This window comes from Ixodes scapularis, unplaced genomic scaffold, assembly GCF_016920785.2.
Source record: "Ixodes scapularis isolate PalLabHiFi unplaced genomic scaffold, ASM1692078v2 PGA_scaffold1__304_contigs__length_218370807, whole genome shotgun sequence".
Lineage (NCBI taxonomy): Eukaryota > Metazoa > Arthropoda > Arachnida > Ixodida > Ixodidae > Ixodes > Ixodes scapularis.
The window spans coordinates 66,744,526-66,757,319 of record NW_024609846.1 but is presented as its reverse complement, the minus strand read 5'-3'; the positions used below and the strand labels follow the sequence as shown (position 1 = coordinate 66,757,319).

Below are 12,794 nucleotides of genomic sequence, written 5' to 3'. Positions count from 1 at the left end.
AAGTCGTCCAGCGACACTCTCCATTGCCGAGGCTGTGCGCGAAGAAGTGCATCGGGCGCTCCAACCAGAGGTTCCCGTCACCACGGTGGCACCGGAGGAACCGATGTTGAGCTACGCCGCAATGGCCCGACGACCGCCGCAAGCCCCCCGCCAAGCCACGTCGCCACCCCGAAGAGACGCCCCAACGCCGCATTACCCCCGACGACAGGAAGATCAGGCGCACGTTCACCCAGACCGACCTGCGCCGAGGAAGACAGACGTCTGGAGGACGGCCGACCGACGCCCGCTGTGTTACCACTGAGGGGAAGCTGACCATGTGTACCGCCGATGCCCATACCGACGACTCGGGCTGCGCGGATTCCACCCAAGCGACCCGCGTCCCAGGTATGGTGAACGCCCTCGGGAGATCGACGAGTACTTGCGACGACCCCAGTCCCCCGAGCCTGCGTCCCGCCGAGAGTTCCGATCGCCTTCACCACGACGTCCAGCTTCGCCGATGCACCGACCCCGACGTGAAAGCCTGTCGCCCCTTGCTCCACGCCGGGGAAACTAGGCGCGGCAACCCCTGGAGGTGGAGTTGCCGAAGACGACCGACGCCAAGATCTTCCACGAACGTCGGAGGGCCCGCACTCGAACGCTACCGGAGACCGAAACGACGCTCCTGAAACGGTATCCAACAACCTAAACGTCATCATCGACGGCCACGACGCATCGGCACTCGTGGACACCGGGGCAGACTACTCAGTTTTGAGTGGGAGGCTCTCCCGCCGCCTTCGAAAAGTCACGACGCCGTGGGATGGACCTCAAATACGAACCGCCGGAGGGCACCTCATCACACCAATCGGGCGATGCACCGCTCGCGTCGAGATCCACGGTGAGACGTGCCCTGTAAAGTTCGTCGTTCTGCAAGACTGTTCGAGGGACGTTATCCTCGGAATGGACTTCCTCTGCGAGTATGGCGCCGTCATCGACCTCGGAGCAAACCGGTTGACGCTGCGAAAGCCTGTTTCACCACCGGAGGAACCCAAAGCGACGTCATCTGCGGTCCGAGTCCTCGCCAGCCACGTTAACTTACCGCCGCGGTCGAGTGTTTTCGTACCCGTCGGGATCACCGAAGATTTCTGCGGCGAAGTTCTGCTCCAAGGAAGCCTCCAGTTGCTTCTGGGAAGAGGAATAGGCGTCGCAAGAGGAGTTGCTGAACTTCAGGATGGCCGCACTGTGGTCCTCGTCACGAACTTCCGAAACGAAGCGCAACACCTCACAAAAGGTGCAGCCGTGGGCCAGGTCGAGGAACTCCAAAACTCCGCCGCTGTCGCCGCCATTACTGACGAATTCTCGCCACCTCAGCAAGACAGTGCGTCGCCAGCGCAGCTCGACATTGACCCTAAACTCCCGGGCCCGAAACGACGACAGTTGATTAACCTTCTCGCCGAATACCGCGACTCCTTTGCCACGTCATCGAAGGTGCGCCAAACCACCGTTGCGAAGCACCGCATCGTTACCGAGGACGACGCGCGCCCTGTGCATCGATCGCCATACAGAGTCTCCGTTAAGGAAAGGCAGGCGATCCAGGAGCAAGTTCAAGAAATGCTGAACGACTACATAATTCAACCTTCAAGCAGTCCTTGGGCCTCTCCAGTCGTACTGGTTAAGAAGAAAGACGGGACGCTTAGGTTCTGTGTAGACTACCGGCAGTTGAACACGGTGACGAAGAAAGACGTCTACCCACTCCCCCGCATCGACGACACTCTAGACCGGCTGCGCCACTCTCGATATTTCTCATCGATGGACCTGAAGAGCGGCTACTGGCAGATCGAAGTCGACGAAAGGGACCGAGAAAAGACAGCCTTCGTCACGCCGGATGGACTGTACGAGTTCAAAGTGATGCCCTTCGGACTGTGCACGGCGCCAGCAACTTTCCAACGTGTCATGGACACCGTACTGGCAGGACTGAAGTGGCAGAGCTCTCTCGTCTACCTCGACGACGTCGTCGTGTTTTCCAGCGACTTCGACGAGCACTTGCGACGACTCCGAGCAGTTCTCCAAGCCATACGGACCGCCGGACTCACCCTGAAGCCGTCAAAGTGTCGGTTCGCTTATGACGAACTGAAGTTCCTCGGCCACGTGGTTAGTAACGAAGGTGTCCGCCCAGACCCCAAGAAGACTCGTGCCGTCGCAGCATTTCCAGCTCCAAGAGACAAGAAGGCCGTCCGAAGGTTCCTTGGGCTATGTGCCTACTATCGGCGCTTCGTTCGAGATTTCGCAAGAATTTCCACACCGCTCACACACCTCACGAAGGACGCCGAGAAGTTCGAATGGGCCGATGAACAGCAGCAGGCATTTGACGAGCTGAAGCGACGACTGCAGACTCCTCCTGTTCTTGGACATTTCGACCAGGATGCGGAAACCGAGATTCACACGGACGCAAGTAACGCAGGGCTTGGCGCGGTTTTGGTTCAAGTACAAGAAGGCACCGAGCGAGTCATCGCCTACGCAAGTCGGACATTGACCAAGGCGGAGAGAAATTACTCCACGACTGAAAAAGAATGCCTTGCGGTCGTCTGGGCAGTCACGAAGTTTCGTCCGTACTTATACGGGAGCCCGTTCCGGGTAGTCACGGACCACCACTCGCTCTGCTGGCTTGCGAACCTCAAGGACCCGTCAGGACGCCTCGCGCGGTGGAGTCTCCGACTACAAGAGTTCAACATGACCGTCGTCTACAAGTCAGGCCGCAAGCACAGCGACGCCGACTGCCTGTCCAGAGCTCCCGTCGCAACACCTTCCGGCAGCAGCGACGACGATGACGACGAGTGTTTTCTGGGCGCAGTGAACATCGACGACATGGCCCGGCGTCAACGAGACGATCCTGAGCTGCGCGCACTAACAGAGCACCTGGAAGGGCGCGGGAGTACCGTGCCACGTGTTTTTTCACGAGCGCTGCCGACCTTCGCCATTAGACAAGGTGTACTCTACAAAGAGAACTTCGGGAACAACAACTCGCCATGGCTGCTGGTAATCCCGACCGACCTTCGGGAGGAGATCTTTCAAGCCTGCCACGACGACCCGACGTCCGGACACCTTGGTTACAGCCGGACCCTGGCACGTATTCGTGAAAAGTATTACTGGCCCAAGCTCCCCAAAACCGTCCACCTGTACACGCGATCATGTCATGAATGCCAGCGACGAAAGAAACCTCCGACGAGGCCGGCCGGACTCTTGCAGTCAATTCCTCCGCCAACAGCACCCTTCCAGCAGATCGGAATGGATCTACTTGGCCCTTTTCCGCCGTCGACGTCGGGAAATCGCTGGATCATCGTCGCCAGAGATTATCTCACGCGGTATGCCGAAACGAAAGCCCTTCCTTCCGGAACTGCTGTGGAAGTTGCCAAGTTTTTCATTGAATCCATCGTCCTCCGGCACGGCGCTCCCGAAGTCCTGATCTCAGACCGTGGATCATCATTCATGGCCCAGCTGACGCAAGAAGTCCTTCGTCTCAGCCACACCAGCCATCGCCGCACCACGGCGTACCACCCGCAGACCAACGGGCTAACGGAGAGACTCAACAAGACCATCGCCGACATGATCTCCATGTACGTCGACGTGGAGCACAAGACATGGGACGAGGTGCTGCCGTACGTCACATTTGCCTACAACACGGCCGTACAAGAGACCACCGGAATGACACCCTTTCAGCTGGTGCATGGGCGCAAGGTAACGACAATGCTGGACGCTATGTTACCCCACGAAGTGGCTGTCGACGCAAGTGACGACGCCCAGGTGGTTGCCCAAAGGGCAGAAGAAGTCCGTCAGCTCGCCAGACTTCGGATTCAGGCTCAACAACGTGTCGACACTGGCCGCTACAACCTTCGTCGTCGGGACGTCCACTTCCCGCCCGGAGACAGGGTGTGGGTGTGGACACCGATTCGCCGCCGCGGTCTCAGCGAGAAGCTCCTGAAACGTTACTTTGGACCCTACAAAGTGCTTCGTCGACTCGGGGATCTGAACTACGAGGTGATGCCCGACGGAACACGAACATCGTCACGCCGCCCACCACGACCCGAGGTCGTCCACGTCGTGCGCCTGAAGCCGTACTACGCTCGATAGGACTGTGGACCTTTTGTGCTCCAAAAGACTCTTTCGTTTATCGTTCTTTTTTATTTTGATTTGTTTTACACTGCATCGGGGCGATGCACTTTTAAAGGGGGGAGTAATGCCGCGCGCAAGGCTGAGAAAGCAACGCTCGGTCGCGGTCCTCCAGAAAGCTCCCGTTTATTCATGTACCGCCCGTAACTTCTATCATTTATCCTGCTTTTGTTTTCTAGAAAGTGCGTGTTCATTCTCGCCCCGATCACGCGACGCTCGAACCGCTTTCGCCGAATATTCGAGATAGCGACGCACTCTAGATAAGAGGCCGCCCGCGACCTTGTCGAGTCAGTCTCGCCCCAGCGCTCGATTCTGCTGACACGCCGACTTCGACGCCCGCGACGCTCTGCTTTCTTCTGTTTCCTTCTTTATTTTTGGCACAAGTTCGCCACATTAAACGTTTATTTATTTCTGTTTATTTCTTGTTTATTGGTCACGAATCACCACCCGTGACAATATTTTTGTGTCTGTGATCGAGAGAGTGCCTGTTTGTGGCAGGTTAACGCTCAGTGAAGTCGTAAGACATTCCTCCTTTGCAGTGAATATGTGACCTTCATGAGGCGCAATGCATTGTCTCTCTGGCTTCCCTCTATTTCTTTCTGACAGAGATCCTCAAGCTTGGCTTGTGTTTCTTTCAGGACATTTTCAGCCTCGTCAGGAAGGGAAGAAGTGTGCACACATCCGCACTTTATTTTCATTATCTCCCAACTGAAAAAACCCATATGAAGTTATACCGGATCATACCGGTCCGGTATATTTAGACCGGAGGCCCGATAGCATTATAGCGGCGGCCCGGAGTAGCTTTACCGGGACCGGTGTCCGTTCTCCGGAGTCCCGGTGACGCCATAGCGGCGGCCCGGAGCGCTTTACCGGGACCGGTTTACTTAGCCCGGAGCCCCGGTAGCCTCATAGCGGTTGCCTTAACTGGTGTACCGGACTGTGGCTCCGGTCATAGCGGCGGCCCGGAGTAGCTTTACCGGGACCGGTGTACGTTGTCCAGAGTCCCGGTGACGCCATAGCGACGGCCCGGAGTGTTTTACCGGGACCGGTTTACTTAGTCTGGAGCCCGGTAGCTTCATAGCGGTTGCCCTAACTGGTGTATTGGACTGTGGCTCCGGTCATACCGGGCATTACCGGAACTCCAGGAAAGCAAAGCGGTCGCCCGGTGCGCTAAGCCGGTGAACCGGATAGTCATGGCGGTCACCCGGTAACTCTACTGATAAGCGGGAAAGCTGTGGCCGTTTATCAGTTCGTGATACCGCGGCGAAGAACTGAAGCGAAAAGGCCGGCGACTCGCGAAAAACGGAAATGTTTTAATACACCTGGTTTCTACAAATTTAAAGCAAATTAGGGACAATGAAATAAAAATATCTACATAAAAGTGGAGCACGCATTAAGGATGTCTGCAATTGTAGTCTGTATAAAACAAAAAGATATATATCAGAAGTACAAAAAAGGGAATTTCACCGATCTTTATAAAGAGACACAGAAAAGGTATTTATTGTCGAAATTTTTACTCACCCATCTATTGTTCAATCTGCCCCCACAAGATATTTGTAGCATCAAATCTCCTTTATTTTTAATGCTGCTCAAGAATAAGATACTCAGGTTTGCTGCCAGCTTTCCAGTCATGTCGTTACGCACGAGGTTGTTTTAAGGTTGTAGAGCAGGTGTCGCCAAACTTACACTGTCCAAGTGCCGCAATCAAAATTGTCAATTTTTCGAGAGCAGCACTGGGAAGGGGGGGGGGGGGGTGACAGGAGGGAATATTGTTCTCTTGGCCTTTGCCAAGAGATCCTCAGATTACGAGATCACTTGGCCAATGAAGAGCCGCATGCGGCGAGCCGAAGATTGGCCACCCCTGTCGTAGAGCATCTAAAGCACATATTCGTAATAGAATTAATCTTTGCAATGCGACTTTCATGACCAATCTGGACACAGAAAAGACGGTACTGATTTCAAGAAACTTTGAGTGAGTATAGTCACGACAATCTTGACTGCAGCAGCACTACGACATCACAGGTCTCTGTTTTGTTTGCCTCAGAGCAACGTTACTAAAACACTCAGTTGGGAAACTCGCAGTCGAAACCTGGGCCGCTGGCGTCCACCGAGACCAAGCTAAATGCGACAACAGCGCCACCCATTATCATTTGTCTGTACTGTGGTCACTCTGAGGATTTTGAAAGCCTGTTTTTGCGTAAAAACAAACGAAAAAGACTCTTTTTGTATGAAATTTATTGGAGTTTAGTACCAAATGATGGGCGCGTGATGTTTTTATCATCTTTAGTTCGCAAGGTTTTGCGGAACAATTAATATTGTTTTTATAAAACCATGCCTCAGCCGGCCTTTCAGGTAGCGCGTCCCGACCTAGGTGCATTTTAACTTCAGTAGTTCGACGCGGCGCGTCCGCCGGGGGGTCGGGGGTGACCCCTGTCTAAGCCAAAAATAGAAGTCACGCGCAGTTTCTCGAGTGGCCGCTGCGGGAGAAACGGCGTTGTGTTCGTCATTAGCTCGATGCTCGGAGACAATTTGGGGCCATATGTTTAGGGCTGTGTAACCCAAACAAGTGTAACCCAAACACTGTCACAGCACTCATACCCAATCTCGCTGTGAGGATGGTATGAAAGTGATCTGGGGGCCTTGCCTATCTAGGTGGTACTGTCTCGGGATGCTAACCTTTTGTGAACAGGAATTGCATGGCACCCGTATCTGCTGGTTTACGTAGGTCGACCTGTGTCTATAGTCGGGTTGACCTGTGTCTACAGTCAGGTCGACCCGTGTCGTAGGTCGAGTTGACCCGTGTCTACAGTCGGGTCAACCCATGTCTACAGTCAGGTCGACCAGTGTCTACGGTCAGGTCAACCCGTGTCTACGGTCGGGTCGACCCGTGTCTACGGTCGGGTCGACCCGCGTCTACGGTCGGGTCGACCCGTGTCTACGGTCGGGTCGACCCGTGTCTACGGTCGGGTCGACCCGTGTCTACGGTCGGGTCGACCCGTGTCTACGGTCGGGTCAACCCAACCACAAACAGCATGGTTCAGTCGGGTCGACCCGACCCGACTGAATACGGGACCTGTATGTCCATAACACCATATGACCCAAACGGGTAGTACCCGTACTAAAAGTATACGGTTTTTTTCAGCAGGGCTTCCTTTTCGAAGTGGCATGACTTCTCCTGCCGAAGGTTGTTATCAACCATCGGAATCAACTTGTTTTTGCAAAGACTTGTACGCGGTCCCCACGACGTGTCCATTAATAACGTCTCTGAAAAATGGATGATTCCTTACTGTCTTGCGTGACATACCGTCGAGATGTTTCTTTAAGGGCCGGTTGCATGTAGTCGTGGCTGTCTTCACTATGATGCGAACCATCTCCCTGCGATGCTTGGATTCTGGTCGCTTGTTGAACTTCAAGGAAGCTTGCAGGGCCCCAGGCATGTCGCTCCATGGTGCAACGAAGTTCTCCACCCCTTTGAGGTCTAGCTGTGAGCTCGGTAACTCAGTGCTTGTACTGGGTTATAGTGTAGAATCCCTTGAGTGTGGTTCTTCTGCTTCACGAGAAGAAGAAGCAGGCCGTTTCCCCGTAAAAATAAATAATAATATTAATTATTATATTATAATAAGACATATTTATGTCATAAAAAATATAAGGCAGGATTACGAACAAAGTTTTCTCCCTTCGCGTTTCCGTTATTTGTAGGAGCGACTTTTAAATGCACCGCGTGCCGCCCCCCCCCCCCCCTCCGAAACATGTAGTGTTTTTTCGCCACAAAATTATTGTATGGATCGTCGTACGTCCGCCCAAATATAGCGCTAGCTGTCCGTAACATATGCCAAAGGTTCAAAACTTACCATTATCTCACCATATTTTCCAAACTTGCAATGGGAAAACCGAGCCCGCTCTCGGTAGTTTTCACCCTTTAGCCAATGTGTTCGTTGGTTTCAGCGGCCATCAGTCCCCTCTCGAAAGCCCCTAAGGGCCCTGAGAGTATTTGTAAGTTAATGCATAAACTATGATACATATAAAGAACACTCTATCCATCAAGCGCCTACTATTTGTTTCAATAGTCTATAAAAGTCTAACACCAACAGACGACTGTTAAGCCGACAAATTATGCAACCTGCCTAACTAGTGGCACCAACCTGAGATTTTGCCTCAATAGGGAGTTCTCGTAAACCGCGTTTCCGCCTCCGCTAAGACCTCCGCAACAAAAAGGCTGCTACTGCGACTGCACGCCAATGGCCTTGGCTGTAGAGTTCCGGGTATCGTAGCGGGTTGCGAAGAGCGTTGTGGGATTGCCGGAACAATATACGAAAACTTCCTATTATTCCAAGGGAAAAAATCTTACCTTTAGCGCAGAAGCTTACAAACAGTTCCCTTCTTGAATTCGTTACAGGCAACCGACCAACTCTGCTTCACTACTACAGCCAAGGTCACTGCTTGTCCTAACACCAAGCTTTTGCAAAAATGTCATCACACCACTGATTTCCGGATCCGACAGGTTATCTAATACAAAAAGATCTTTCTTCTTGACTGAATCCATCCTGAAATGAAACCATGTGTTTCACAATTAGGACAGAAAAAAAAAATAAAATAAAAAATTGGGGTGTGTGTATGTCTATACAACTTAAAACTTAGTCTGCCTCAACTGGCAACTTGTCTCCCAGCTGTAGATAACAAATTTAGCCAGTGCAGTACAGCCGCTAGCCTGGGGTCTTTAACGTATATCACGCAGTAGTGAATCGTAATACACGGCCGCACAATGCTCACGCTGGTACGATGCTCATTCAAATCGTAATGGGCAAGGGCAAGGATTTAACCCATGATCCCTGGGTCCTGCAGCGCGAGATTTCGATCCACGTGCTCCGAGCTGGTGTGCGCTAGCCCACTCGGCCACCGATCCCCCTAATTAGGATAGATTTTTATGAACACTGTAATGTGGAAGCGGAAAGTAATCACTCAGCGGTGTCAGGCATTTAGACCGACGTAATCACACATATCACAAACCGCGTAATAGTGGAACGGTGACATGAACCCCCCAGAAAAATTTCGCAGCGTAAACAAAACAGTCTTTATTTACCACTAAACCCTGAAGAATTTTCCCGAACACATGTTCATGCGACTAGAGTGCCACAAATACTCTATGAGTGTAGGCCGTTCCCATGTAGATCACTTCGTCTGTCACACTAGCACCTACTAACTATATTCCCGAATTCCTGACACACTGCTGCAATTTAATACAATAAGCCTGTATATTGAATGGGGTACTGCTTCTATAGTTCACAGTGGGGCTGAAAAATGGGCCAAAATGCAAGTAAGCTTGAAGTAACCGATGCCCCTGCGCTAGGGTACGTTTGCAAAGTGATTTGAAGTTTTCAGTTGTCGCACACAGTTCTTAAAGTAAGAGTGATTTGATTCGAACCTCGTTGTCCACGTATTGATCAGTGGACCAAACTCCAGAAGGACGCCTGGATAGTGTAACATATATGGTGCTTGGGAAGCAAGGCTTCCGAATATAAAAACTATAGAGAATTTGAGGGGACCGTTTTTGCACATCTGATAAAGTACGATGGGTCCTCCGGGACGAACTGCGCATATGCTACACTTTTGTGATTGCGCATGCCCATTGCCTAACGGAGGGCCCATTGTACCGTATGGGATATGCAAAAATGATTTTGTTTTAAACTCCCTACAAACACGTTGTTGTTACCATCACGGGAATTCCTCACGGTAACAGCACCGTCTTCATTAGAATCCGCACTAGTGTATGGGGTTGAAGGGTCCTGAACTTGAAGCGGGTCTGCAGGCGATGTGCCGTCGCCCAAGAAACACGTCAAAGGTGAAAACTCCCCGCTCAAATGTGCCGTGGACGATGATTTCGCTCCAGATACCTCGTGGCAGTTGGAGTACGGACACGCAACCAAGATACCATCGGTGATGTGGCCTTTTTAGTTGTTTTAGCAAAGCCTCCCTTGTGCGACAATCCACATAAGCATATTGCCAAAGTGCACTGAAAAATTTCCGAACTCCTCGCAGCTAACCGAACTTGCCCTTGGGCGTTCGAATGCCGATGACTTCCTAAAAAGTGACACCTGAGAGCAGCAGACGTAATTAACTTGCGACAGCATCCTCCGTCAATGAACAAAATAATTCGAGAGCTGAAAGTGTGCTCATCGAAGTGTCTTGGGAAGTTACAAAATCGCCGGAAACACGTTTTCCTCGTGTCGACGGGTAGATCGGTCCACCTGGTTACTCAATGAGGACAGCGCCTTAATAATTTGGAAGAGATTGGTGTGAATACTAGCCTGGGCTATTCGTGATGACGTACGTAGATTTCTCAGTTTTCTGGGGATTGCTTTGTTGCAATCGTTCCGTGATTGAATACCTTTATCGATGTTCCGATGCTTCAGATTCGTTTCGATACCTTCTGGGCTTTATAAATAATGATGAAAAGTCAACTACTGTAAAAAGTACGGAAATATGTCTTACCCATTTCTAAGTTAGGAATTTAGATTTTATTTGGTTTGAATCGTCCGTATACGTACAAATATCAATCTTCCAACGCCTCTCCTCTGCATCCCCCTGGTGAGAATTGGTGATCCGATGACGGCACGTTTTCCAGGCTGTTGTTAAGGTATACAGGAGAAATAAAAGGTTTAGTAGAACGTTTTAAGTGTTTTAATGAAATACAATTATATATTTATTTTGCCAACTTTTAGGCCGGGGCCACAGCGCTCATACATCATACAGAAGACAGTCTGCAAACACGAGTACGCGAAATATCCGTGGTTCGAATGCCGCGTGCCAAGTTTCATCCTTGAATTCATTGTCATGCCACTCTTGAAGCACAGATCTCGCGGTCACTCGCATTCGAATCTGTATGCAGACTGTCTTTTGTGTGATGTATAAGCAGTGCCACCCCGGCTTTAGGGACGCCGAACTTGTTTTCAAGTCGAACTCTCAATTATGTTTACATAAAGTAAAACTTCGTAGGTGAAAAATGCTTGAAACGTTAGGTATTCTGAACTCTAAATGCTCCGCAGTGAAATCTCTCATAAGAACTCAAAATGTTTACTATGTTGTGCATGAGATACTTACTTTCGTGCGTACCGTCAGCTTCACGTTTAAGAAAACACGTATTTTTTTGAAGTAGATAATTTGATCAACCCCTCTAGTTGAGTTTCACCAATGAAACAAAACAAAAAATAAACCATTTCGAGTTTTTCTACGGTTGCTGAATGCCTGTTACAGATTGAAAACATTCTGATGAATTTATTGCTCTCGTGTTGTAACTTGCTGCTGCTCCGTTATTATTTATTGGCCCTCATGTGATATTACGAGCGTTAGTTTTTTGTAATATTTTCTAATATTCTAACGTGAACCCAAAACATCACTCTTTAGGGATGTGTAAGTTAGCGCGTGACTGTCTCACATGTTCATTTCCTTATAAAAAAATACATGTGGCATATTAAAAAAAAACTTATCATCGAGGCTATATGTTTCTTGCCAACTTTACTTGCTTTATTGTTGGTTGTGAACATTAAAGAGTCTTGATTGAAAAGATTTTCGCGTGAACATAATCAATAACTGGAAAGTCCATGGAAATAATATTTCGTCATACTCTGTCGCGTAAAGCATTAAAGCGGTGGAAAAGGACCCAACAAAAAAGCTTATAATATTCCCATTTCTTCATTCCAGAATGTGAACTCTGGGTCAAAGAAGGCTATCAACAATACGCTGATGATATTGCAAACGCGGTTGCTTCCAGAGACCAATCAATTGTCGACGTTAACATCACTAAATGCAAACAAGAATACTTAAACCGATGCAAAGAGCAATACCAAATCTACGATAAAGATATGTGCAGCGGACATGAAAAATGACGAATCGAGAGACACAACATTGCACTCTATGGCAATCAGTTGAGAGTACGCTAGAATACATCCAATTAATGTTGATCAGTTTCTAGTGTTTCAAGGGTGGAGGTATGCACAAATAAAAATATTTCAGCAGCTCAAAAACTGTATAGTAAAAAAAAAAAGTAAACTGTTCTGCAAAAAAAAAAAAAAAATAGAATGGTTTATTTACAGAGTGCATTCATACACATGTTTATTTGCAAAATAATTTTTTTTTTAGAAGCATATAGTCTGTATAACTTAAAACATGCATCCGAAGTTAGGAGGATTGTTTTCTGCGATACTTCCGAAAATCTACGTTAAAACGGCGTCTTGGAGAAGCTCCATTTAATTATTTTTACGTAACATATGGAGGCGGTATGTGATAAAACCTGGATATTTTATTTCAGTTCTATCGATTTCACGTTCGCCCTGCCCAATTACTTGGACAAACGTCTGTTATGTAATGCTTGCAACGCCCAAACAGACTGCAGCTGACGCTACCACCTTATTGAACCGATCTAACAGTGCCTAGATGTGCGTCGTCACAGCGGCCATTGCCTTTTTTCGTTTGCTATCACCAACTAAACAATCACGCACTGGGAATGCGCCGACATTTTCCGCATTCTTTCTTTCTGCGATTGGTTAAGCAGGTGATACCCACAAAGACAACGAGCGCTGTGACGATGCACTTCTGGAGCTGCTTGATCGGCCTCGTCGGTTTGTAGCGTCGGCTGCAATCGGACTTCTGGTGAC

General features: G+C 49.6%; 1 protein-coding gene across 1 annotated transcript in view; it reads left to right on the top strand.

The window, feature by feature from the left end:
* The window catches only part of LOC121835742, a 77,498-nt gene extending 65,472 nt beyond the window's left edge, over positions 1-12,026 (top strand). The window contains exon 4 of the mRNA XM_042290214.1: positions 11,842-12,026. Coding sequence (XP_042146148.1) covers positions 11,842-12,026 — 185 coding nt within the window. The remainder of the gene's footprint in view (positions 1-11,841) is intronic.
* The last annotated feature ends 768 nt before the right edge of the window (positions 12,027-12,794 follow it).